The sequence below is a fragment of the Cyclopterus lumpus genome, chromosome 4, assembly GCF_009769545.1.
Source record: "Cyclopterus lumpus isolate fCycLum1 chromosome 4, fCycLum1.pri, whole genome shotgun sequence".
NCBI classification, from domain to species: Eukaryota; Metazoa; Chordata; class Actinopteri; order Perciformes; family Cyclopteridae; genus Cyclopterus; species Cyclopterus lumpus.
Genome location: NC_046969.1, coordinates 8,419,436 through 8,446,268, shown reverse-complemented (window position 1 = coordinate 8,446,268; position 26,833 = coordinate 8,419,436). Strand labels below are relative to the sequence as shown.

General features: G+C 44.4%; 1 protein-coding gene across 5 annotated transcripts in view; it reads left to right on the top strand.

Annotated features, from left to right (window-relative positions):
* mast2 (microtubule associated serine/threonine kinase 2) overlaps positions 1 to 26,833 on the top strand; it is a 127,890-nt gene that overhangs the window by 8,105 nt on the left and 92,952 nt on the right. For all 5 annotated transcript variants that reach the window (XM_034531412.1, XM_034531413.1, XM_034531411.1 and 2 more), the window contains exons 2-3: positions 17,730 to 17,880; positions 18,255 to 18,436. In XM_034531412.1, coding sequence (XP_034387303.1) covers positions 17,730 to 17,880; positions 18,255 to 18,436 — 333 coding nt within the window. The remainder of the gene's footprint in view (positions 1 to 17,729; positions 17,881 to 18,254; positions 18,437 to 26,833) is intronic.

Genomic DNA, 26,833 nt, shown 5'->3' with positions numbered 1-26,833 from the left:
GTGATGAAAGGCCACGCTTGAGAACTTTGTCTTTAACTTCCACTTCCAATTTTCACACTCTCACCTCGGTGCTTTGTACATAACACCTCGTCTCCTCTGCACACATCCCCCGTGGCCCAAGCGATCAGAAACGTCTGTTTGTGCCACCACTCGCCTACATTGACACGCCCGAGAGTAAAGCGTTCAACTTAAAATATCGGTTTAATCCTCATGGAATTAAATGGGGCGAGCCGGAAATAGTCGGCCAGCGAGTCACAATACCGTGTTCAGAGAGCTTTTTATTCAGTTCAGACGTGCTGCGTGCTATGGCCTGTTACTGGCATGTGACGTGTTGCATAGATGGCAGGTGTAGCTGCAGAAATGACTAACCGATAACATACTATCAACGCTGCACGTCCCTTGTTAAATACGGAGACAAAATACATACATGGTATGATTAATTGGATTGCAGTTAGCAACAATATTACTTTTGGAATATCTCTGATTTTGTTTCTGTATTTAGTCCCAGAGTTCTTCAAATGAACGTCATTGTCAGAAAATATTTAATCTTTTTTTTTTTTTTTTTTTTTTGCAACCAAAAGGAAAGTAGATATTTCCCTCCCAATTTGATTTTTTGAATTTATCTCGAGATAACAAAGCTTGTTTTCTCGAGACGACATAATTAACTCGATGATAACAAATAAAAAACAAATAATTTCTGAATTATTTCCGTTCAGGTAATAATGCACTGCTTTACAGAGACGTCAATCAAATCACTGTTGTCCAACAGAATATACTTTATATTCATATATATATATATATATATATAAACTATAAATGATGACACCTGCGTTGTCAGCCGTATAGACACTTGGACTGAGTGAGGGAGCACAGCTGGGTCACGCCATCTGAATCCTGTTAAAGGGAACGGTGAGTAATATTTCAGCGGTGTGTTGCAGAGCGCCCTCCCTTTCCAAGTGTCATCTCGCTGTGAACAAAATAAATAGTTATTCTGAGTGAAGTTCATAGAGAATGAAGGATACAACCATCCGCCAGCGTCACTCATTCCTCCTGTTCTCTGACCTCCTGGCTGCTTTGTCTCAGCCATCAGAGAACTTTACGAGAACAAACTAATCCAAGCAGACAGCTTTTGCTTGAGCTTGTTTGTAAAAACATTTTTTTAAAGACGATGGCTGTGCTTATGTGAACATAGCCGTGGTGACTCAGAGATTGAGAACAGAACTGATTTAATTAAGGCTTCGCTCTTGTTTACATGTTCCTGCTTGTTGAACAGACACCTTGATAAAGTTCTGGCTTTATACTCGCAAATGTTTTATTGCGCTAACTCGAAGAATCATATCACCTGGTTTACTTCAGCTTTGTTTGCTGACGTGTGTGTGTGTGTGTGTGTGTGTGTGTGTGTGTGTGTGTGTGTGTGACTGACTATCAATGGAGTTTCATTTTCCAGTGATTAGACACTGATTAAAACATAGATATGAATATCATCTTCTATTTCTGCCAATTAATTTCCCTAAGGTTTCCACATTGTTACCTAAAGTGACAGCTGATGAAAACCCCATCTATCCTGAGGTGTTGCGGGCTAACCAGGCAGCAACCTCCGGTTCTGCCGAGGATAGCAGATGCGGGAAGTTTCTTAAAACTTGCAATCTCTCTGCTGACCAGCAGGGGGCGACTCCTCCGGTTGCAAAAACAAGTCGGATCGTATAGAAGTCTATGAGAAAACGACTACTTTTCACTTGATTTATTCCCTCAGTAAACATTCTAAACATGAATTTTTTGTCTCAATTGCTAGTTTCAACTCTTCTTCAATACAGCACAATGTTCATTTAGTAAATTATGGTTATAATAATATAATAAATAGTTCATAAAGCAGAGTATGCTTTATGGCAGGCTTACTGTGATTGACAGGTCGCTGCCGCTACCAGAGCCGTGAACGGTGTCTCTACGTCACTCCTCCGTATTCCAAATATGGCAATTTCTGTTCATTACTTGCAAAAAAGAACAACAACATTGCAACGGCCGTAATCCAAGATGGCAACGGCGAAATTGCCGGACTCGAGGCTTCAAAGAGTGGTCCACAAACCGATGGGGGACGTCACGATGACTACTAACATAAAAGAAATCAATAGAGGTTGTTGTTGCACTTTATACGCTGCCCTATACATCTCCTGTTTGTGCTGCAGGAAGGCGGACTGATCGTAAACATTTACGAGTGCCACGGCATAAATTTAAAAAAAAAACTGCACAGTGCATATTACTTTATTGATTTACTGCACTGGTCTCGTAAAAAAAGTGTGCTCATATCAAAGAGGCCGCTCGCTGTGAATGTACGTAGATGCAACGCTCGTATCTTCAGTTAACCGAGTCTGTTTCACAGCCAGCTGCTGTTCAGGGAGATAAGTGTGAGCTCAAAAACTGGTGCAGTGGGCTTTCTCGCCCCACACACACACACACACACACACACACACACACACACACACACACACACACACACACACACGCGTGCACATGTACACACATGTACACACATGTACATTAGTCTCACAAACACAAAAGAGCAGCACACAGTCTTGCAATCCGTCCCTCAGGTGCAGGTTTTGGCAGTGCTGTTGCTGCTTGTGTATGTGTATGTGTGTGAGAACATGATCAGCACGTCCTGTTTTGGAGGAAACATCGTGCCGCACGATGTTCATTGGGAGCTTTCATCATAATCGGAGGCAATGTTCAAAGCCAGGGAAGGAAGAAGCAGGTCAGCCAATGCACATTGACACCAGTGGACATGAGTGGGCATCCGGTCTCCAGAGCCTAGCAGGTGTTGGGGTTATTCTTTTTCTTCAGCTCGTGGACGATTAGTTTTTGTTCTCGAAACAGATTAACATAACTGTCACAACAGAAACTCAAGTTGGCCAAACAAATTGACTGTCGGCAGCAGCTGTGCAGATTACAGTGCCAGTGAGTGCTGAATTCACTTTCTCGTGTTAATACAATTAGGTTTTGCATTCGCTCTGTTAAGCACTTGTGACTCGACATCGGACGTTATTTCAGCGGCCTCGTCAGTTATGGGTACATGTATAGAACTGTGCAAAAGGCTGTCGGAACATTGATTAGAAATACATTTTTGTAGAGGCAATCACTTCTCTAAAATAAAACATCAACCTTTAGGGTAAAAGAGCAAAGGAATGCCTTTTTTATATTGAATGAGTGTGGCTGTTGTTCAGACTAAATGGATCATGAGACTGGATCCCTCCGGATGTGGGCGGCTTACCGCCTCGGCAAAACAATTTCCAGGGTGAAACCATGGAATATGTTTTTTCCCCCCCGCTGACCGGGTCTGTGTGTCTCATACCCTTTGATAGAGCCTACATAGTAATTGACCACAACCGCAGCGTCTTCTCAGTCCATTGTCACGTGTGAGTGAACATCCGGTTAAAACGCATCATATGTCGTCCCAAACATAATTACTGACACAGAAATAGTTTCACGATGAAAGTCCCCTCCGTGATCATCACAGCTTTTTAAATTGTTTTATTATATCTTGATCTTGATTACAGCCCAAGATGTGTTTGTGTGCGCGGGTGTTGGTGTGTGTTTATGTTTTCATTGCTGACACTGTTGCAGTTTATGCTAATAACCTCCATGTTTGTGTTCTGGCTTAGCGTTCCATCATCTCGTTGGCTCGCCTCTCACCAGCCTCGCCCTCTTCCTCAATATCCCTCATTCTCTCACTCTCTCTCTCTCTCTTTTCCCATCTGTTCATCCTGAGTGATAGCAGAGCTGTTTGGGCTGGCTGATCACCTGCAGCCAAACGGTGTCTGTTTGTTGTAATAGAGCTTTTATTTCACTGCAGGCTGCGATTGAATTTAAATGGTAAACCACTTCATCATTTTAAAAAGGATATTGATTTAGGGGTTACCAGGGTGGTTTAAACAAAACCTCTGTTCCCAATAGTTATTAACTATAATGTGACATTAAAGTGATGGACTTGGTTCACACAGACAATGAGATGTATTGTGGTTTGCGGTGTCCTTGGGCGATTGAGAGTGCCAGACCATTGAAACACTCCCTGCTACTGTTGCGTAATGAATGGAAAGTATGTGGTAAAGGTGAAGGTTTTTTATTAAAATTTGTATCGGCAGTTCCTCTTGAACGACATCACCACATCCTCCCTAAAGGACACAGCTTGCATTTTTCTCTGCGCATGAAGACCAAAACAATGTGTTAGTTTCGTCTCTCGGTACATCCGGAACAAGACGTATCAGGCTGATCAATACAGGATCAATACAGGATCCATTCATTGTTTGGTTTCTATTTGTCACAGTTTCATCACTCGGTTCACAAGTTTGCAAATTGAGCCTCATTACGGGTATTGGCTTGCTAAAATACTAATGAACTACTACTACTAATGAACTACACATGGCAATATAACAAAGAACCTCATAGAGCTTATTAAAAGATTATAAGGAGCCCTTACACGTGGCATTAAACTGGAAAAAAACAATGGAAATCCTGCTTGGCCCGGACTTATCAAGGGAAACTGATCTCCAGTAACATAACATGATAAACTGACATCATGATATTATGATAACGCTGTAGCTCATTACTGCAAGGCTTGTTTGACATAACTTAAAATACCACTGCTGACCCTCCTTGACCTCTAGGACCCAGGAGGTGGGGAGGGCTAATGGGGTGTGGGGGGTCAAGTCGCTTCAGGATCAATATGGAGCCCTTCGGAAACACCCCATTACTCTCCGTGTTCACTGATACGCAGCCCGGGCCGAGACGGAAAAAAAGGGACAGTGCTTGGTTAACCGCTGCTCACCCAGCAGTCAAACCATACATATACACTGGCATAATAAAACGTATTAGAACAATAGGTTATCGAACACATTTCGAGTGCAATCACTGTGCAGTTGAATACATATAAACTGGTGTGTATTCATTTTCAAAAGGGTCATATGTTGCATACTAAACGTTCCCATTAGGAAATATAGCAAAAACAAATGGCAATAAACCAAGACATCCCCAGGGCTGTCATTTCAGGTTGCACGGCCATTAGGAGGAACGTCACGATGGGACGATCGAGCTCTGCCTTTTGAATGTACAGTATGAATTAAACCACGGGCGTGCATGCCTGCATTCTTGTGTGCCGGGGGTGTGTGTGCTGAGGCTTTTGTGATGGCGGGGCTACTGTTCAGAGGCCCAGCTGTCTTTTGTTTGTTTACTCCCCTGATAGATGCCAACACAGCCCACCGCTGTGAGAGCAGGAGAGGCCACATATGAAACCTAAATCTGAAGTACTTCCCTCCAGGAAAACAAAACAAGGATGTATGCTAGTACACTCTCTGTACATGCGAGTGTCTTCGAGGAGAGATTATTGTTATCGTGTCTCACCCGTCCCTCTGACAGTCCTCACTCCGTGTGGACGTTAAGAAGTCGTCTGTGTTTTTAAGCAACCCGGTTTAAAGAAGCTTTTTTTCTTTCTTTAGTTATACACCATATTTACAATAGATTTCTAAATGACTACTTTTTAATTAATTTCAGAGTTACATTACATTATTACATTACATGTCATTTAGCGGATGCTTTTATCCAAAGCGACTTACAATAAGTGCATTAAAACCATGAGTCCAAACTCAGAACAACAAGAATCAAGCAAGTACAATTTCTTCAATAACCTTAAACTACAAAGTGCTATCAGTAAGAGACATTTAAGTGCTACTACGGCTCTACCTTCCCTATTCAAGGTATAGTCGAAAAAGATGTGTTTTTAGTTTGCGACGGAAGATGAGCTGTAGAGGCCGAATGACATTAGCAGGTAGACCTGCCAGGAGGGAGTTACAGTAGTCTAGCCGTGAGATGACCAGAGCCTGGACCAGGACCTGTGCCGCCTTCTGAGTGAGAAGAGGTCGTATTCTCCTGATGTTGTACAGCATGTACCTAAAGGAGCGTGTTATTGCGGTAATGTTGGCAGTCAGGGAGAGTTGACTGTCGAGTGTCACACCGAGGTTCCTGGCAGTCTGAGTCGGAGCCAACACTGAGTTGTTGAAGTTAATAGTCAGGTTGTGGGTGGGAGAGCCTTTTCCTGGAAGGAGGAGAAGTTCAGTCTTGTCCGGGTTAATTTTCAGGTGGTGTGCGGACATCCACTGAGAGATGTCAGTCAGACAGGCAGAGATTCGTGCTGCTACCTGTGTTTCAGATTGGGGAAACGAGAGGATCAGTTGGGTGTCATCAGCGTAGCTGTGGTAGGTGAAGCCATGCGAGCGAATGACAGAGCCGAGAGAGTTGGTGTACCGAGAGAAGAGAAGAGGACCAAGGACTGAGCCCTGAGGGACCCCAGTAGTCAGAGGACAAGGCTCAGACACAGATCCTCTCCAGGTTACCCGGTAAGTGCGGTCGGTGAGGTAGGATGAGAAGAGTGAGAGTGCGGTGCCTGAGATACCCAGGTCCTGGAGGGAGGAAATAAGGATCTGGTGGTTCACTGTGTCAAAGGCAGCGGAAAGGTCTAGAAGGATAAGGACAGAGGAGAGAGAGGCTGCTCTAGCAGTGTGAAGCTGCTCAGAGACAGCAAGGAGGGCAGTCTCTGTTGAGTGGCCTGCCTTGAATCCAGACTGGTGGGGGTCTAGAAGGTTGTTGCTGTGGAGATGGGAGGAGACTTGATTAGAGATAGCTTGCTCTAGAGTTTTGGAAAGGAAGGGGAGGAGAGAGACAGGTCTGTAGTTATTGACTTCAGATGGGTCGAGAGTGGGTTTCTTCAGGAGAGGGTTGACTCTTGCCGGCCTCAGGGAGTTAGGGAAACAGCCGGTTGAGAGGGATGTGTTAATAAGATGGGTGAGAAAGGGATGAAGGTCAGGAGCAATAGACTGGAGAATGTGAGACGGGATGGGGTCAAGGGGGCAGGTGGTTGGGCGGGCAGAGGTTACCAAGGTAAGAACTTGATTGGGAGACAGGGGGATAAAAGAGGAAAACGAGAGGGAAGAAGATGAAGTTACTCGAGGTGTAGTTATAGAAGATGGATTATTAAATGAGGAGCGTATGTCGTCTATCTTTTTTGTAAAGTAGTCAACAAAGTGGCTTGGTAGAAGGGTGGAGGGAGGGGGGGGACCAGGGGGGTCAAGGAGGTTGGAAAAAATAGAGAAGAGCTTTTGGGGGTTAGACAAAGAGGATTCGATTCTGGATTGGTAGAACAGACTTTTGGCTGCAGAGAAGGAGGAGAGAAGAGATTGATAGGGGAGCAGGTCGCTCCCCTATCATAGTGGCTCTCTTGGCTCTCTTGGCGCGCACTGGTTTCGGACAGCCACGGAGCCGGAGAGGACTTGCGGACCTTTCGAGTCATAAGAGGACCGAGAGAATCAAGAGAGGAAGACAGCGTAGAGAGGAGAGTGTCAGGAGTCAGTTGAAGGGAGGGCTGACAGAACAGACGAGGCCAGAGAGGAGGGTGAGAGGGTGCGGATGTTGCGACGGACAGGTGCAGAGTCCGTTGTGGGAGGGTTGTCAGTTCCAAAGAGTGGGAGAGAGTAAGAGATGAAGAAGTGGTCAGAGACATGAAGTGGAGTTACAGTGAGGTTAGATGTAGAGCAGTTTCTTGTGAAAATATAGTCAAGGTGGTTGCCAGCTTTGTGAGCAGGAGGGGAAGGACTGAGCGAGAGAGCAAAGGAAGACAGTAAGAGTAGCAGGTCCGATGACTTCTTTGTCTGGATGTTGAAGTCACCCAGAAGGATGAGCGGGGGGGCGTTTTCTGGGAAGTTTGATAGGAGGATGTCTAGTTCTTCCAAGAAGTCTCCCAAGGAGCCAGGTGGACGGTAGAGAACAACAATGGTTAGTTGAACCGGATGAGTAACCGTCACTGCATGAAATTCAAAAGAGTTGCACCATTAGACCTCTTTAGTAATGATACTGAATCGTTTAAAGGTCTTTTTTGCACGAGTCGTCTTTGTCAACAATCGTATTATACAGAGGCCCGATTTTATGATTGAGACATTTTTTTAAAATGGTTTCCAGAGAAAAATATCTTAAAATGAAATGCTGAGAAAAGTACTGATTGGGTTGTTAGCTGCAGCTTTTAAAATAGTACAGTATTTTAAAGCTTTTAGCAGCTGCGACAGCCACGCTGGCGTGTTTCTTAAGGCCAAACGTGGTCCCGGAGACACTTACTGTAGCGTGAATGTTCATCTGTCTGCGGGACAGATTTTGTATCTGTAATAGTGTCTCAACCGCAATGCAGTCACCGAACCTCACAGGTGTGTTGTTGAGATCTACCTGTGGCCCGACTTGGTTGTTGATCCTGGTTTTATTCCATCCTAAGATATTTTTTTGGGGGGCATTTTATGCCTTCATTTGATAGAGATAGTGGAGAGGGACCAGAAATGTCAGGAAAGTGAGTACAGGAACGATGTGCAGCAGTCAAACCCGTCAAACCTCGCATTTGGGCAGCACGCAGTTACACGCCTAAAAGCACTCGGCCCTGCATCGGGTCGCCCGTAGCTTACAGACATAATGTCCTCTGCCGGCGAGTCTCTGAAAGGTTGACCCTCTGATCAGGTTTAGGACCGTCTCTCTCTGTCTGCTGAGTCACCCCAGGGAAAGAACTGCTGCGGAAAAACAGATATATTTACACACTCATTTCCTCGTCTTTGTGCAGTCGGGTCAAAACCAGACATTTTAATGAGCTTCATTACCGTGGCTATATGAAAAGCTATTTAACTCCTCAACCCTCTTTATTATTCTCATTGCCTTGCAACGGTGTGTGTGTGTGTGTGTGTGTGTGTGTGTGTGTGGTTGTGAGTGCCTTGTGTTTGGCTGTTTTAAGTGTTCCAGACATCATTTATTCATGAGTAACTGGAGGGTTTGTGAGCCTACTGTGTAACTAAAACTCCAAAAAGCAACGTATAATAGATTTATTTTCTGCGTTACGCCTGGTGTTTGCAAATTTTACTCATTTAAAATGTCGTAAAAATGCAAATGAAGGACAACTCAGGCTGCATAGCTAAAATGACATAATGAAATGTCATACATAATGTATGTATGACATTTATATATTTATTATTAATGTCATGAAATGACATACTTTAAAAGCTGTCGATTTAACTGTCCTTTATCAAGCAAAACAAAATGATTGGTTAATGTCGTTTTGTATCATCACAGTTCCAATGGCTATAGTCGTACATTAGCATCAATCTCTCTATTTAATTCTATTTTACAATTTTAATTTCTATTTGGTTTCTTTGAAATGGACTCCCAAAGATTCAATCACGCCCCCTCGCCTGATAACATCAGCCGAATAACCAGCGTTGCGTAATTACGTCAATGCGTCTGAGAATTTATCCTCGGAAATGGCATTTCTTTTTACTCTTTGAACATAAAATGTGCAAATTAGAAGAAAAATTTAACAAACATTTCCTGTTATCAGATTGTGCATGAGGGCCGTCGCTGACCGTAGAACTTCTTAGTTAACTTACACGATTTTGTCTATTAATACATGAGTGGATTTAATAGACAGATCGGTACAAATGAGCTTCACACGAAAAAGAAAAAATCAATTCTTGATTTTTAAGAGAAAAAGTAGAACAAAATCACGTCTTTACCCAGTTAGTCTCAAGTCTATATTCTGTAAATTATTTCTGAATTAGTACTGGCTTTTTGAGAGACTGAGCCCCAGTCTGTCTGTTAGTCTGCTACCCATGACAACGTGGTCGTCTCACGCTTGTCATGACGTCCACCTAATCCCTCTTCAGCTGATTCATCACCGGATCTCTGATCCTCGGCCAAACGGGACGCGTGAAGGCCGACATGACGCACTGCCTTTTTATTCCGGCTCCAGTACCCGTATTCACCTCAACCGGCTCCGGCCCGCGTTGTTACGTCCCTCCTCTCTCAAAACAAACTACGGCGGCGGGCTAGGGAGGCGTGACATTTTACAGCGTGACATTTCCTGAATGCAACCCACTGTTCACAAAGAACAGTCCCCCGGTGGGACTGTGCCGCCCAGTGAAGGTCAACTCCCACTGGGAGAAGGAGGGGAGGGCGTGAAAGGAGACATGCTGGAGGTCACCTGCTGGTTGTGACCTCACAGGAACACACACACACACCTCGTATTTCATTTATTCTGTTGTTTTGTCTTTATTTGTGTCTCTCCTGATCTGGTCTTACCGTCATCCACCAGATAGTGACTGCCCTGACTGATAATGACTAAATGACTGCTAATGTCAGTCAAATATAGCATTACACATTATGTGCAGTAACAATGTTCATACCTCCATATCAAACTGAAAATAAGTGGTTCTTTTATCCGCGGAACACTGACACTCTCTTCTATTTATTTGCATACAGATGTGTTGAAAGCCTGCAGGCACACAGGCAAGAAATGCAAACTATTTTCAAATTGTGTAAAACCTGTAGAACTCCAGAACTTGTATAGTACTGCTGATGTGCCAGTTGAAGGAGTAACCCAACTTATGTTAACAATACCAATACAATATATGCGTGAAGATTAATGTTTTCAATGTGTCCAAGTATATGATTTACGTGGTGGCAAATGATGGGGTACAAAAATCTGTTAGCTTTTTTTTTTTGCGACATGGAATAAAAAGTGACTATAGCGCTCTTCACGTGAGCCCATGCAGTATGGAAACTGTCGTGTAGATATGCCACTAAACATTTGTTTTTGTCCCATACTGTGGGATTAGCCTTAATGAGCTGCAGCCGATAAAAATATGCCATGAAAGTAAAAATGAAAAACAGATTTAGAGCCACAAAAGCTGCAGTGGCAGCAGCAGAATATCCATAAAAGCCGACGTGGTGGACACCATTCTTTGGGCCGAGACCAGCACGCGTTGACCTTTGCTGGACTTCCGTTTTGCCACAGCATTATTGGAAGCAGTGAGGGTTGGGCAGCTCCTCGTTATGGGTTTCTTTAACACAACGCTGTCCGATCACCAACTCCACGTGGTTTTGAGAGGCTGTGGACGTGGAGAGTGGTGAGACTGACCGTCCGACAACACAAGTACACTCCGCCTCTGGCCGAGTGGCCTCCCTTTCTCCCTCTTTTGGACCTCACCCTCCCGCACCCCCGATCACGCCGTGCGTTTGCGAGGGCAGACGTGACCTCATGCTGACCCAGCGGCGGAGTCTCCTCAGATGGTCTCTTATCTCTGCCAGCCTTGTGGGCTCGCCGTGGGCGGATCTGCACCAGTAGTTGTGACTGAAGCTGTCGGACTCGCAGAACAGAAAGGCCACAGATCATTTTGTAGATATTGAGCAGACCTTTGGAGGTGATTGAGAACTCCTCAGCAGCCTGCTGACCGGGCTTAGACCTCACTGCCTGCTAGGACTGCACAGATAGAGAAAGAATATTAAAACTGAAAAGAGATTTGAGGAGGCAGCAGTTAATGTCAACAGCTAACCACTTACCGTGGTTTGAAAATGGGTCAGGATTCATTGGTTTGGTGTATTTTGACCTGAGTTCCAGACATGTGTGATCAAAATCCCAAGACATAACAAAATAAAAGGAAAAACAAAATCCAATGGATTCCTCTCAAAGCTTTAGTAAGCCCCAAAGAATCAACTCAGACACTCCAGGGATATGTTCAAGGCCACAATTTAGATGTTTCTCTTTGTTTTTACAAAATGCACACGAACATAGAAACCCACCAACCTCATTAGAGTACTTAAGTTAGGACCCTAATTAAACAGTGCTAAAACCCAACCTTGATTTTAATTGGGCCCATAGTTGACCCCCATCTCCTGCTTAGCTAATGAGGTAGTTTCTCATCACATGAGGCTATACTTTTAATAGAAACTTGTGTTTTTAACCTGAATTTAGCTTCTGGCAAAAATATATGCAACAAACACCAAGAGCCTTAGGTTTCACCAACATCATTAAATTGAATATGAATTTCCGACAGCTTCAATCTGTTGAACCCAAAACCGAGCTGACGTTTCCCCGAATGCTTCAGCATACATGGGCACTATGTTTCACTCACCTGTTTGCATGAGGTGAGCAGGACCTGGGTCCCTTAAATATTTAGCTGGGAATTTAAAATAAAAAAAGCTAGAATATTATTGACATTGTCTCTGGAGGGAAGCTAGGTACGTTATAATTTAATTGTTTGCGAAGTTCAAGTCAGATCAGACAAGTTGTGTTTCCATCAACTTTTGACTAACGGAAGCTCGAACGCGTCACAATGTAACGTAAACGACCTCCGATCGCACCAGCCGTCATTGAACCAAGCAGCACGGCTGCTAACAGCTACGGTCAACTAAAGCTGTCCTCGTGCCGATTTCAGCACGTCAGAGAGCGTGTGCAGTACATTACATTACATGTCATTTAGCTGATGCTTTTATCCAAAGCGACTTACAATCATGTTGCATTCATACACAGCTACAGGGAGCATATCAGGGTTAAGTGTCTTTGTCTTGCTCAATGACACCATCGACTAGGGCGGGGATTGAACCACCAACCCCCTGATTGAAAGACGGACCTGATAACCACTGACCCACAGTCGCAGTACGTATCGAGCAAGACATGTACGGATCGAGAAGCTGAATGAAGTGACAAATAATACGATAACAGGATATCGGAACGTTGCATCGACACGCCAATACCCGATCCACCACTTCACTACTTCTTTTTTTTTAATAGGACTCGTCTACATTGGCCATGTGTACAATGCGGTTGTGATATGTTCTGCTTTAAAATGCTTGATCCTCCTTCGACCGGCACGTTTTGTTCAGCGTTCCTGACAATGAATGACAACACTCACTTCATCGCTCTCGCGCTCTCTCTCACACACTCACAAGGCGAGTTCACCGCTTTCGGGCAGGTTGTTGGCTTTGCTTTAAGGTCTGTTGTGGAACAAGGCAGGGGGATGCCATTACTGGTCAACCATAACACGCTGTTCCTCTGCACAGACTCAGATCTCACCGGGGGGCGGGGGGGAACGCAAAAAATGTAAATTTGTCTCGAGTCCTGGTTCCAGATGTAAACACACCATAATCTGTAATCTATCTGAAATGTGCAACAGTGTTCATTGTAGAACCGGGAGCTGCGGGAGGAACTTCTCTAACCCCTCCCCCCGGTGCTAGGATCATTATTATGTACTTGAAGGAACATTTGGTCCACTTAAAAAGTCGTTAAAGAAGAACCGGGTGCTTGTATTTGAGCATTTCGGAGCTTTCTTTAGCTTAACTCAATTTAGGTTGTTTTTATGAAAACACAAATATCACAACAACATTCCTCGCAGTTGTCTTTCATGTCGGGTCCTGAATGAGTTTGTTTTACTGCGCTGAGCCTTTTGATTAGGGGGTTTAAGATCATTAAATCATCTTATTCTCCCTGGTGGAATTTCTTATATTTTTGTTTTAGCTCTTTTAAGTTCTTTCTCTTTGTGTTTTCTACGAACCAACAGAAGACAGGCAGCATTTGTCCTGTCTCCTTTCACACTCCCTACATTCCCTCCATCATTCACATTCACATCTGTCAGACTACTTTTGTTTCTTTTCCCTTACATTTTTTTCATATTTCTCCCACCCTCTTCCCCCCCACAGCTGGAACATATCAGAACGTCAGCTCTGATTACCAGCTCCACACACACACACACACACACACACACACACAAGCTCTGACACAGCAGTCCAGCCCGTATCCCCACTGAACAGACAGGAAGCAGAGATGATGCAATGTAGTGCCGCTCAGACGCACATGTGATTAATCCCATGATGTAACGGATTGAGTTCTCTCTCAGTTTGCCCGACAACACGAGGCAGACTGTTAACCTCTTCACCTCCAACAGAGACGACACTGACTCAACTCAGAATCAGCTTTATTGGCCACGTAAGTGTGCACATACACGTATAATATACAAATAACAAGATACATATAAAAATACATTAAAGACAACAGAGTAGCAACAGGTATGTACAATATAAAAAACAATGACAATAAATTGGTAGTAATGGAGGTGATTAATTGTTCATCAGAGTGACGGCCAGTGGGAAGAAGCTGTTCCTGTGTCCAGCCCGCTTCCTGACTCTGGAGGTGTACAAGTCCAGGATGGAGGGCAGGCTGGAACCAATAGTTCTCTCTGCAGACCTGACCTTGAACTTGGGTCCAGACTTGCGTATGTCTCCATTTATTTAAATTTTTTTATTTGCAAGACCTAAAAAAGCAAATGTGTCACATTTGTGCTCCTTCAGATTCGCTTATGCTAGGCTTTTCCATCCAACCAGATGGTGACCGAGAGAGCCTGGAATCACTGAACGTTGAGCACTTCTTGCTTCACGAATGACTTGGATGATCAGTCAATCTTATCGCATGTTAAACTTATGTTGGTTATCCAATACGTTCCTTGTACTGACTGAAATGTGTTGGTACTAAATGTTAAGTGTTTATGCAACGTGGAATTTGTAGCACCAACGATCAAAAGCTTTGAAGAAGTTTCTGCCTTAATCTAATAATTAATCTAATACCGATGCCTCTGTACGACCTACACAAGTAAACCAGACCATCAGCGAGAAGATTGGCCTCTTCTATCCAATTATTATCAAGCTGCTGCTGTAAAACAAGTTCAAATGGGTGCTCGGAAACACTACCACCATTTGTCCACAGGGACCGCCAAAATCAACCCAAAGTGATTGGTACCCCGACCCAAATGTTTCCCTTTTTCAGGCTAGATTTTTAGCAAAGCGAAGCTGTTGGACTCGCTTCGAATCGATTAACGCTCTTATTGAATAATCAGGCCAGCTTTTGGCCCTTTTGAAGGCGGGCGCCGTGCTGTCACTTAACAGTCGGTGTGTTGACGGCAAACGGCCTCCTGCTCAGGACCTGGAGACCAAACGGCAGCAGAACCAGGCCTGCAGCACAACATGGAGCAGGCGCAGGGATCGTTTGTATGGATTGATCTTTGGGACATCACGCGCAGCTATATGGGCCCGAAGGAACAAACGAAAGGATTACATTTGACACACATATATGCCGTATACTGTCGCCGCATGGAGCCACCGGGGCAACTGTGCGCTCGCAAGCTTGACCTGATTCTTCACCTTTCTTCACGCATCGATGTTTTGCAACATGTTTTTCAGGAAGCAGGGGCCTTTTGCTCACAGTATTCTTCCACCAAGCCAAACTGAAGAGAAAAATGCATTTGAAAAAAAGTGCTGAATATTGAAATGTGCCTTCCACTGTGGTCTGCACTGCTGCTGAGGGAACGCTCCAGTACTTCGCTGGTGGTCAGCCTACACACACACACACACACACATGCACCCACACCCACCCACTGAGGGTTTGTGAGAAACAAAGACCATTGTGGCCGTTTCCTCCCTAAAAAACAGTGAAGAAAAACAACAAGCCGACTCTTTGATCCTTCATTCCGCACTCTGCACTTTGCTGTGTGTTGCCTGCCCATCCATCTCCCTGTGCTGCACCCAAATTCACTTGTGAGCCGTTGGTGGTGGTGGGGGGTGTGGGGATGATCTCACAGCACTTCTCACGCCGTCGGCTCAATTGAATCAGCCAAGACGTCTTCGCACCGTCCGGCCCTCTTTCACTGAAGGAAAACAATGCACAAGATTGAGCTTGCATCTTTTTTTAATTAATACATTTGAGGACCGGCCCCAGGGTGGTGATGCAGCGGGAGCTGGGGGTTATCGAGGGGGGGGGGGTTGGAGAGAACGGAGCAAAAGGAGAAGATGATTATGAAATTGTGGTTTTACTTCCCTCCCAACATTTGCATGTTTACACAACTCTGTGTGCACGTCTGTGCACGTTTTCAGCAGTTTTTTGATGGTGAATTGATGGTTGCCTTTGTTTCTCACTTTCAAACCGCTTCGTAAACAACGTCCCCTTTTTTTGCAAGAGGATGATCCAATTTTGCACCAAAGTGAAGTTGGATCCCAAACTGATTTTCTGTTATTCCCTGTTGAGCAACAAAACAAAAGTGCCTCAGATGTCTTTTCCAAATGAAGTGAAGCCTGTTAATAAGAATCGCATTGTCTGGTCGTCTCTTGAGACACTGAAACCCAAATTGGATCCAGATGTGTGGGTGTTTCAGGGTCTTTGGACATTGTAAACTGAGGTATCTACACTTTTTTAAATACCCCTGTTGCACAACAACCAGCAGGATTCAAGGGCTTCTGGCAAAAATGAGATTTGTACATGATTTCTGTGTCATTGCATTGATTACCAGATGTTTAATTTGCTGCATTAAGCAAAACAGACGTTGTCTGTCTTTTGCGAGCGACTTGTACACATCGGCTTGTTGGACCGAACAGCAGCACCTGTTGAGGGATAAAAGTTTTCGCGCGATGCCTGGCGCTCGTGATCTTTGGTTCCGGCGTTACGTCTCAAAACGATGTATTTTGTCTTCTGACTCACAGATGAGGAGCTGCTCGGACACAACGTCAAGCGACACGTGTCCATTAGCTTCATATTCTTATGTGATGCCAAAGTATGGTCACGTTCACTGTTGGCCTGTTGCAGATCACTCCAGTCCGAGTTAATGGATACAGGTTGCACACAATTACACTGTCTGTGCACGTGCGGGGAGCGCTTGGTTCAGGTTTTGTTGGCGAAGGGGAACGGAAGCTTTCACTAAAGCTCTTTCATATGTGCAGCTATCTGGGAGCTGAGTGTTTGTGCTGGTGTTGGCCGTCCAGATGTTTCTGGAAAAGGCTCGTCAAGGGCTTGTCCGCCGGCAAGAGAGAGGAGGCTATGAGCCCCGGCAGGCCTTGTTTCCATGGCAACAGCAGATGTTTCCAAACTCGTTTTCACCGGAATCCTGAATTAGTCAGACTCTCTGCTCGCTCTGCAGCAGGTTCCAAGGCTGCAAAGTGTCGCCGGGGGCAACTTGAAACCACATTTAGGATGTGTATAAAGTAAAACACAACAGAGTAGCAACAGGTATGTATAATATAAAAACAATGACAATAAATTGGTAGTAGTGCAAATGGAGATGTCTGATTAATTGTTCATCAGAGTGACGGCCAGTGTCTGGTGGTTTTGGCGTACAGTAACATTTATTTATCACACATACTCGTATATCAAATGTCTTCTTGAATATGTGACATCATCAAATATAAACATTTCCGTAGTACAATGTTTTTTTCTAATGAAAATGTTACCATGATGTACTTTAGTGTATTTGATTTCCTTCAGGGCTTCGCTGACATTTCCAATGGCTCACTGTTCAGGGTCACGATGACGATATAAAATATGAAGTTATTATATTATTAAAGGGAAGTCAGCACAAATTACATTACAACACAATGCCATTTCCTCATATTTGAACTCATAAAATAAAACAATTACACCAAATATTCTGAGCCCGGCTACAATTTATAAATTTGGAAAATTGGCCCAGAACATTGAGGTGTGTGTGTGTGTGTGTGTGTGTGTGTCAATATATTTATTTAATTTGGTAATGTTAGACTGTGCCATGGTTGCTCCATATTCAGATTATATTTTTAATGGACAGAATTTCTGTGTGTAGCCGATTGATAGAAAATTATCAGTTTGGTGACCTCTGCAAAGAAGAAAAGTTTAGAAACAACCGACCTTTCAACCTTTGGAGGGGTACGGGATGAAAAATGAAAAAGTCCAAAATAAAAACGTATTGGTTCACCGGCATGACATCCCTGACCTCCTGCAGCCTATTGGACAGCTGTTGTGCAGTACGGGCACCGAATACCAACCTCTAATAAATCTTTTTGTCCTTTTTTTTCTCCTCCATTCTTTCCAGAAGGAGTTTGTGATTCCACCTCCTCTCCTCTTCAGGAAGCTGAGTAACCCCGACCTGTCGCCCGCAGCCACCGCTGCTACGAAATCCAAACTTCACCGACAGCTGAGCCAGGATGAAAGCTGGGCCCGACGGAGCAGCATGGCCATGACCGGTAAAACACATACACACACACACACACACACACACACACACACACACACACACACACAGTGCAGGGCATGAGTCGGATCTGTGAATCAGCAGCTCCGTGATTTCTGGCTGGTCACGTTTTAGTTTTTCCACAAAGGTTTGCTTCTTGTGTTTTTGTTTTGGGATTTAGGAAATTTACAGCTGCATTGGGAATGATTAATGAGAAATATGAATGGACAGTTTGAATTTCCGCCAGTCATTCAGGATGGAGACCAATAACATGACATTGACTCACTAAACCGTAGTCAGAAGCCGACAGCCTGCTATGCCCACAGGGCATTCTGGTCCAGTGTGAAAGAAGCAGAGTCATTCCTTTTCGCCCTCCCCACTTTGCAGGTAAGCAGTTGCTGCCTCTGTCCAGCAGTCTGCACACCGGGGTGAGCCAGCTGGCCTGGCAGGGGCCGCCTGGAGGGCCCGGGGCCACAGGGGGAATGTCTGCTGGAGGAGGAGAGACCAACAACCTGGTCCGCATGAGGAGCCAATCCTTAGGGCAGTCTGCTCCGTCTCTCACCGGACTGGTCAGTACACACACACACACACACACGCACACACACAGACACACACAGGCCACATCACCATAACAAGCTATTTAATGTTTTCCATGATGTCATCAGTGTACAAGTACATTTTAGCCTCCACAACTTTACCGGATGCAACAGGCCTAGTCCCGACTCGACTGGGTCATCCACCAGGCACCAATGGCTGACATGGCACAGGATGCTAAATCGATTGCATCACGGGTGCCACCTTACCACTTCTTTGCGCAATTGATTTGACAGAAATCTGTCTTGAATTTTTTCTTAGTCCTGTAAAAAAAATATATGAAATGCAGTCTGCGATCTGCAGAGAGAGTCAGTCTGGCTCCATATGGATCCTGTCTGTTGGTCTTGAACTCTGCCAGCTCAATGCAGGGAGGTAGACACAGGATGACTCAGTCTTTTACACACAAGCACACACACGCACATTCACACGCTGAGGCACTTAACATCCACAGACTTGTTTGCTCAGTGCTGAGAGGAAGTAATGGAGCAGAGATGCGTGCATGCTTAAACTTCTCTATTTGTATGTGTGTATTCGCACTGACCTCACCTGTGAACGTGTGTGTGCAAGCTCTTCTCTGACCCCTGCTGGTTGCAGAGAGGATTACTGCTGCGACTTGTACCTTTCCATGTCCAGTTATCACAGCTCCACATGCATTTCTTACAGTTGTGAGGGTCTTCCCTTCTTTCTTTGAAGAGGTGCTTACATAGTTGATTCAAGCTGTGTTTGTATTTAAATATGCAGTTGCAGCGTATAAATATATAATGTATATAAAAAAAATTAAAAGAATCATGTCAGATCTTTGTTGCAGTGGGAACTCTCAGCAAAATAAAAACACTGTGGCCCGATGGTGATTATTAAACATATACATATCGTGTAAAAAGCTGTTTACACAGAAAAAATACATGTGTAACACAGTATACACAGTATATCCAGTTATTGTTAGTTATGGTTAAGGTGCAATAGAATCTAGTGCAATCGCGGTCAGTAATATGCCTCTGCATCATCTTACATAATACATAAACATGTAGTACAAAAATACTAATACTACAAATGGCTAACAATCAACTTGAAATGGCCACATTAATGATCTTTAGAGCATCAGGTGAACTGATGCCACACGATGAACCCAGTTTAAACACAAACTGCAGTGAAATAAACCACCAGCAGATGGCAGCAGTGTCTAATGAGAAGAAACGTGTGTGTATGTGAGGGTGTGAGGGACCACCGTCTCTGGTGAGCGTTAAGGTGGACAAAAATAAAACAACCCACCCATCTAAAATTAAAATGTATCCGTCGCTTACTTGCGCTTGTTCCAACGCTTTTGTGTTCAGCTTTTCTTCTTTCTCGCCGTCGGCAGGAAACTGTCGAGTTGAGCAAATAATCACTTGCTGTTATATTTGTCAAGGGCAAGTTCATGAAGTCCCCCCCCCTCCGCACCCCATTTCCCCTTTTCAGCCAGCCGCTCCTCAGTCCCCGTTTCACTCGGCCTGTCGGCAAACAGCAGTTCATGCACATCGTATTTCAGCCCCGTGTTGTTTCTCAGGGTCACGGCTGTCCGAGTTTTCATATTACCGGGCTTAAGGCTTCGTCTCACGCTTTGAATTGACTTACATTAGGATTTAGGAAGAACACCTGAGCCCCTCTGGCTCATCTGTTTTTCTTCTCTGCTGCTTCTCCTCTTACCGTCTGTCATATCTGATGAAATATATTTAAAAATATTTCATATTTCGGAGAGGGGGATTTGTATTTTGAAACCGACATTGTACTTGTCATTGCTGTTTAAATCCTGTTTTTGATAACCAGCTGTCCTATTTCAGACCAATGTCTCCACCCAGTGTCCACTTGATGAGGCAACACCTGTACATTCTAATGCAATCCAACTCTACAGCTCAACATTGGGGTGGAAGCACCTGCCTTCTAAGTAATCTATATAATGTCTAATAAACAGTTCTCGCGCACGACGTGTCCCGGCACATTACCTGGGCATGTGTGCGTTGCCACCCGGGATAGTCTGCGGGCTTGAGGAGAACATTTGCATGACACCCAGATGGTGTTTACCTCTTGGCTAATGGACGAGGGTCCACTCGCTCCTGTTTCTCCTCTCGCTCTGACACACTTTAAGTGCATGTGTGTGTGTTGCCAGGTTACCCCTGCACGTACCAGGTACACACACACACACACACACACACACACACACACACACACACACACACACACACACACACACACACACAGCGTTTGAAAAGGAAAGAAGAATGATCCTTTTTTTGTGTCTTTGAGAGCTCGCTTCTCTTTCTTTGACTGAGCAGCTTCATTCACTGTGGAGGTGAAACTTTGCAAACACACGCACAAACACACAATCAGATTAGAATATTATTAGCATTTGTTTTGTAAGAGAGGTGGGTGGGTGGGGGGGGAGTTGAGAGAGAAAAATGTATGAAAGACTGTGCTGGAAGGAGGATGCAGGGCTGAAGATGAAAGAAGATTGCTGCTGTATTGTTGCAGCTCGTGCTCAGGCACATCATTAAATGCAGTAAGACTCTGCTGGGAGGCAGACACACACACACACACACACACACACACACACACACGTGCGCAGAGGGCCGTTTGAAACAAGGAGACCACAACCTGAATACAAAATAGAGCACCAGTTGCTTTTAAACCAGTGGTTGAAGGGCCACTTTAAAATCTTCTCGTTTATCCGTGTGCCATCAACATTAAGCAAAATAATGACCACATCAACATTTAAATCTCCAACTGATCTGTATTTTTTTGTTTCATCCATATAGCATCCATCCCCATGAAAACACCCACATTACAACATACTGCCGATTGTTCTTCATCGGTAATACGCGTAACGCTGTCTGTAAAGATCAGAGGCAGAGTGGGGCGGGTCTAACTTGGTGTGCGGATAAGAGGGCACTTCAACATTTCCAAAAATACACTCTTGCACCCCTATTGCTAGTGTGTATTGGTTTAGCCCCGTCTCTGTCTGCCTCTGCTTTAAATTACTTAATTTTTTATGTATTTTACCCTTTTTTACTGTTTCTTCCTTACATAAATAGTGCAGCGTTTATATAAGATTGCACACATTACAGCGCAATATTGTTGCTGTCCTTGAGGGTACACTTGTTTATTCACTCGTTGGACATGCGTGTACGTCATGTGTACGTCCTGTGTATCGCATGTGTACGGCACGTGTACCGCATGTGTACGGCATGTGTACGGCATGTGTACGGCATGTGTACCGCATGTGTATGCCATGTGTACCGCATGTGTACCGCATGTGTATGCCATGTGTACCGCATGTGTATGCCATGTGTACCGCATGTGTACCGCATGTGTTGCTACAGCTGACGGTTACGGAGACGGCGACGGGTGGTTTAACGACTCGTCTGCCTCTTGCCGTCGGGGCATTCTTCCACAGGGTAGAAGGACAATTGGTGCTCTCACAGGATTTTAATGTTTGTGGGACTCTTAATGTCGTGGCTTGGCTGAAGCCTGGTTAATTCAACCAAAAATTAAGAAAATTTACACAACAATGTGCAGCCGCTGCGTGCTTACGTGCCAGGACTCTTTTGCTCAGTCTGAGAGCGTAAGGGGAGCCAAGTGAAGTCAGTAAACACTCGCGTGTGTCTCCCTGGATGCAGTGTTGTTCCTCGTGAAAAGCACCGCAGAGTAGGAGTGCATTGGTGCCGCCATGGTGATGACTCATCCTGAAGGTTGCTCCCTCTCAGAGGAGCCGGGGAATGGAAAAGAGCACACTGTGTGTGTGTGTGTGTGTGTGTGTGTGTGTGTGTGTGTGTGTGTGTGTGTGTGTGTGTGTGTGTGTGTGTGTGTGTGTGTGTGTGTGTGTGTGTGTGTGTGTGTGTGTGTGTGTGTGTGTGTGTGTGTGTGTGTGTGTGTGTGTGTGTGTGTGTGTGTGTGTGTGTGTGTGTGTGTGTGTGTGTGTGTGTGTGTGTGTGTGTGTGTGTGTGTGTGTGTGTGTGTGTGTGTGTGTGTGTGTGTGTGTGTGTGTGTGTGTGTGTGTGTGTGTGTGTGTGTGTGTGTGTGTGTGAGTGAGTGAGAGAACGCCCGACGTGTGCAGCTTATCTTCTCCTTGCATATGTCCTGCTTATTTTCACATTCACTTGCTGCAGGCTGTCAGTTGTTCTTGTCATGAGCATGAGTCAGAGCTATTCTTACTTCACCTGCCGGGACACTGCACTTATACACACACACACTCTGTAGAGAAGTACACACACATATTTACTTTAGTTTCTTGAGATAACAAACATAGCGCCTACTGAGGACAGTTTGTTCTTTGAAATTCGTCAGTTCCACTGTTGATCTTCTTTTTTTGCTGATGACAATGAGACTTGATTCGTCATGTGCCGCAGCTCGGTTTTTACCCGTCTTCCATACTTCAATTCACCTCAGCACCTTCATTTCCCTTTCTGACTCCTTTTCTGTCCTCTTCACTTCCACTCTTTCTCCTTCATCTCTGCTTTCATCTCTTGATCCTCTTTAAGTTGAGGAGGAGAGGGTTTAGGCTTAAGAAGAGCCACTGAGATGGGTTGTGTGGAGGACAGCGGGGAGCCCGGCCGAGTAACTGGGGCCCAGGTGAGAGACGAGTCCGCTGCAGTGTCCTTGTTTGAACTCGGTAGAGAGGGTACGACATATTAGTAATGAATGACGAATTCCCCATCGGCTGCAAAACGGTCTGGACCACTTTGCTTTGTAGTGGTGTATACTGGTCGGGGGGCAATGTGATGAATTCTCTGGAGAAGTACAACTTGATTTTAAATAAATAACTAAATTAAATCTAATTTAATTTAATAATACAACAATAGTACAAGCTATTTGTTAAATGTCTTTAAACATATTTTCCAACATGAGAGTAATAATGAGATTTAAAATCTCTTTCTCAACACTGGCCCAGCCAACATGGGTATTAGTCCTGTTCTTCACTGAGACCAATGCTCTCTTTTTATTTATTATTCTTTTTTTAGGAACGCCAGATCACATTCACAGCTGGAAGCTGCCCGCTACAACCACAGTGTTGATTGTTCGGCCTCTGAGCAGCTCCACTGCAGCAGTTTAAGGGATCTTTCCTCAGTTGTGCTTATGAGGGAGGGGCAAGCGCCCAGATTAATCCTGACGATTCAGGGGATTGTAACCGACAACCCTCAGGTCAACAATGCCCACAATTGCGATCAATTTCTTCATTCATGGACTTTATTATGCTCAACAAATGCCAGCGCAGACAGCAATTGGGTTGGCAAGTGGTCTCGCACCGGTTTATTTAGTCCGTAACAGAATAGGTTTACTGTGTTCAGTACTGACGATTCTCACCAGCGTTGGATCAAAACAGACCAACTGTTGGCTTGTGAAAGTGGTCTATATGAAGGTTACTCCATGAATGGGTACATGGCCCTCAAAGTCACATGATCATCTGACCTCTAACTTCATGACATCAAACTTTACAAGTGTGCCGACCACAGCTACTGTTGTTGTAATGCTGAATTAATATATCTGTTTGAAAGTGAAATAAGTTTCAGTTGCCGGTGTTTTTATTGACTTAGCAACGAGGAACCAACGATACTGTCGGTGCCATGAAAAGTGAAATCGGCATGCTCCTGAATGTGAGCGGGGCTTTTTGTTTTTGTTTGTCAAACGTGAAGGGCAGACTGGAAGCCGGCGGGGTCACGGGTCTGACTTCCCATCGTTCATCTCACACCTCGGCGGATAAGTGATTGGACGCGTCCGGCGGTGCGTCCCGAGATGAGATGGAAAATGTTATGCAGAGGGAGCTGTGGAGGGGGAAAGAGCAAGGCTGTGATGGACAGAATGAATAAATCAAGAGCCAGAGTGTAATAACAAAACTCACTCGTGGAGGAGGGTGGAGGGCGGCTAGATGGGTGGAATTGGAGACGGAGGTGAAGTGAACAACTCTGGCCTGCTGGCAGAGGACGGAAAAGTGAAATTCAAACTGACACATTATTATTTTTAAGCTTCTTAAGATGTTTACACAAATGTCCGTTGTTTTTTTGTGTGTGCCTTTTCTTTATAATACTATAATGGCCTGAATATAAGGTGACCCTAATTATAGCATGACACCCACTTTAACAAACTGCTGATCCAATACCAGTTATTCATTTATCAGCTGTGCGGAAGTGAATGGGATGATTCTTTGATGTGTAAGCCGTCAAAGGCTTGTACGAGTTAGACTCGGCTTCTTGAACACTTTTAGGGCTGATTTAGATCCAGAAGAGACGCTGGAAACAGACTTAAAGAAACTCGCTAGCCGAGCAACATGAAGGCTGCAAACAACCCATAATGCAGCACTTTCGTTATCTGTCAGGCCCAGTACTAATAACCAAGTCCTTTTCAAATATAACAGAGACACACATAATAACATAAACAATAAGACACACATGCAGTACTTCCTGTAATGCAAAGCACATCTGGATTCAGGCTGTGTCGTGAACCTCAATACCGATATACAAAAAGTTTCCTTTACATAAAAAACACTAAAATCTGGATTCAGATGTCATAAAGAGACACCAGTCCTGTTTTCTCTTAATATGGTCGTGCTCCTTAATTACAAGATGTAAATAGTCTAATAAATGATTGAAGTGTGCACCTGGTCTATAGTAAAAGCTCTCTTATGCACCACAGTGGGACTTTTGGAGGGGATGTATTCCCTCCAAACAACAAATTCCCCCATTTTGCAGAATGTGCCCGTTAACTGTGCAGCTCCTGGGCTCCGTCTGCCGCTCTGCTCGCCTCGTTTGTCATCGCCGCAACCTTTTACACTTCTTTCCTCGCGGTGACAGACTTTAATTGGGTGAAAATGCAGGGAGTGCATTCAACAGTGCAGCGCGCCCCCCCCTCCCCCACCTGCAATTACCAGCCGGCCGTTCCTCTGCGCCTCTGCTGGCATATCTTCATTAAGTCTCTCTCGCTCTTCCTTGTTTATTAATTTCCTCCATCACTCTCCGCTGCTCTTTCTGGCCTTATGTGCTAACTGTTTCCTTATTCTCTCTTTTTCTCCATTCTTCTGCTTTTTTTCCCTGCACACTTTGGGTTTCACCCCCGGCCTTATTAGTGGCACAGGGCTTTTAGACTTCCAGCCAAGCATGGAAAAGTAGAGCTTTGGATGGATACTTAAGTGATAGATAAGTGTTTTTTTTTTTTTGTGTCCTTGAACATTTGAACCTGACTCCATTTCCAGCCCTGCAGCTAATGGGGAGAAGTAAGATAGGTGGTTAATTTTCTTCCTTTCCTTCTTTTTCCCCCCGGTTGGACTATATTCGGCTAATTACCTCCTGCCTGCACATGAGAATCATCCACAGCAACACACTCCTGAATAAAGTCTACTGGTTTATTTGCTTCCATGTGATTTTTGACAATATTGAGTTAAATAGCTGCCAATACACACACACGCACGCACGCAGCCACACACACGCACACACAAAGAGTCGTTTTGTGCGGTGAGATCCAGCATGACTGACTGCAGACAGTAATTAGGGACAGACCATGCACAATTAAGTGTCTGCATACGATCAGTGCACATTTGCAATGCACAGAGGGAAAACAAAGCACATCAGCCGAGGCTTCAGGCAACTAATTTCTCTGGAATAATTAGCCAGCATAAAGAGGTCTCTTTTTCATAATTTTTTTTAGATGAGAAAAGAGACTTGCTTTAAGTGGAAATTAGAACAGGAAAACGTATTCCTTTTGTTCTGCCCTTTTGCCTTTCGAAGACTGCCGACATGCGTTTAAATGATTGTGGGAGGGGTTTGTTCATAGCCGTCAGTAGTTTGTCAAATTTTACAATCAAAAGGCCAGAAACTAATGGATGTCTGCACATGTGAATAAAGACGATCGTTATGGCAACCATTAACATACACAGATCTAAACAAATTTACCAGTGGGGGCGGGGCTTGAAAGGCAGACTAAATGTGCGCTCGTACAAAATATTATACAAATATTATATAGAAGAAGGGCAATATGGTTGAAGTCATTATCACAATTATGTCCATTTATTGATATTATTGACGTCACATTGTTGTTGAAAACAATGAATGTCACACGATCGTTTTCAGGTTACATTCTAAAATAGAGTTATGTACATCAGCACGCTGTGCTGGCACTGATCTCAAAGTACAGCAGAGGATGACTGGAAATCGGTCATTAGTTTTTACGGAGGATTTCGATAGCGTTGGAGCTGGATGATAAATCGGTGGATCACCAAAGTCACTATCGATTCATCCTGTGTCGATGATAAACGTTGGTTCAACAATAATTATGATAATACATCCAGTTGTATTGAGACAGTCCACTCTGATCCTGTAGTGTTGGCCCAACAGAATGACATCATCTTTCTC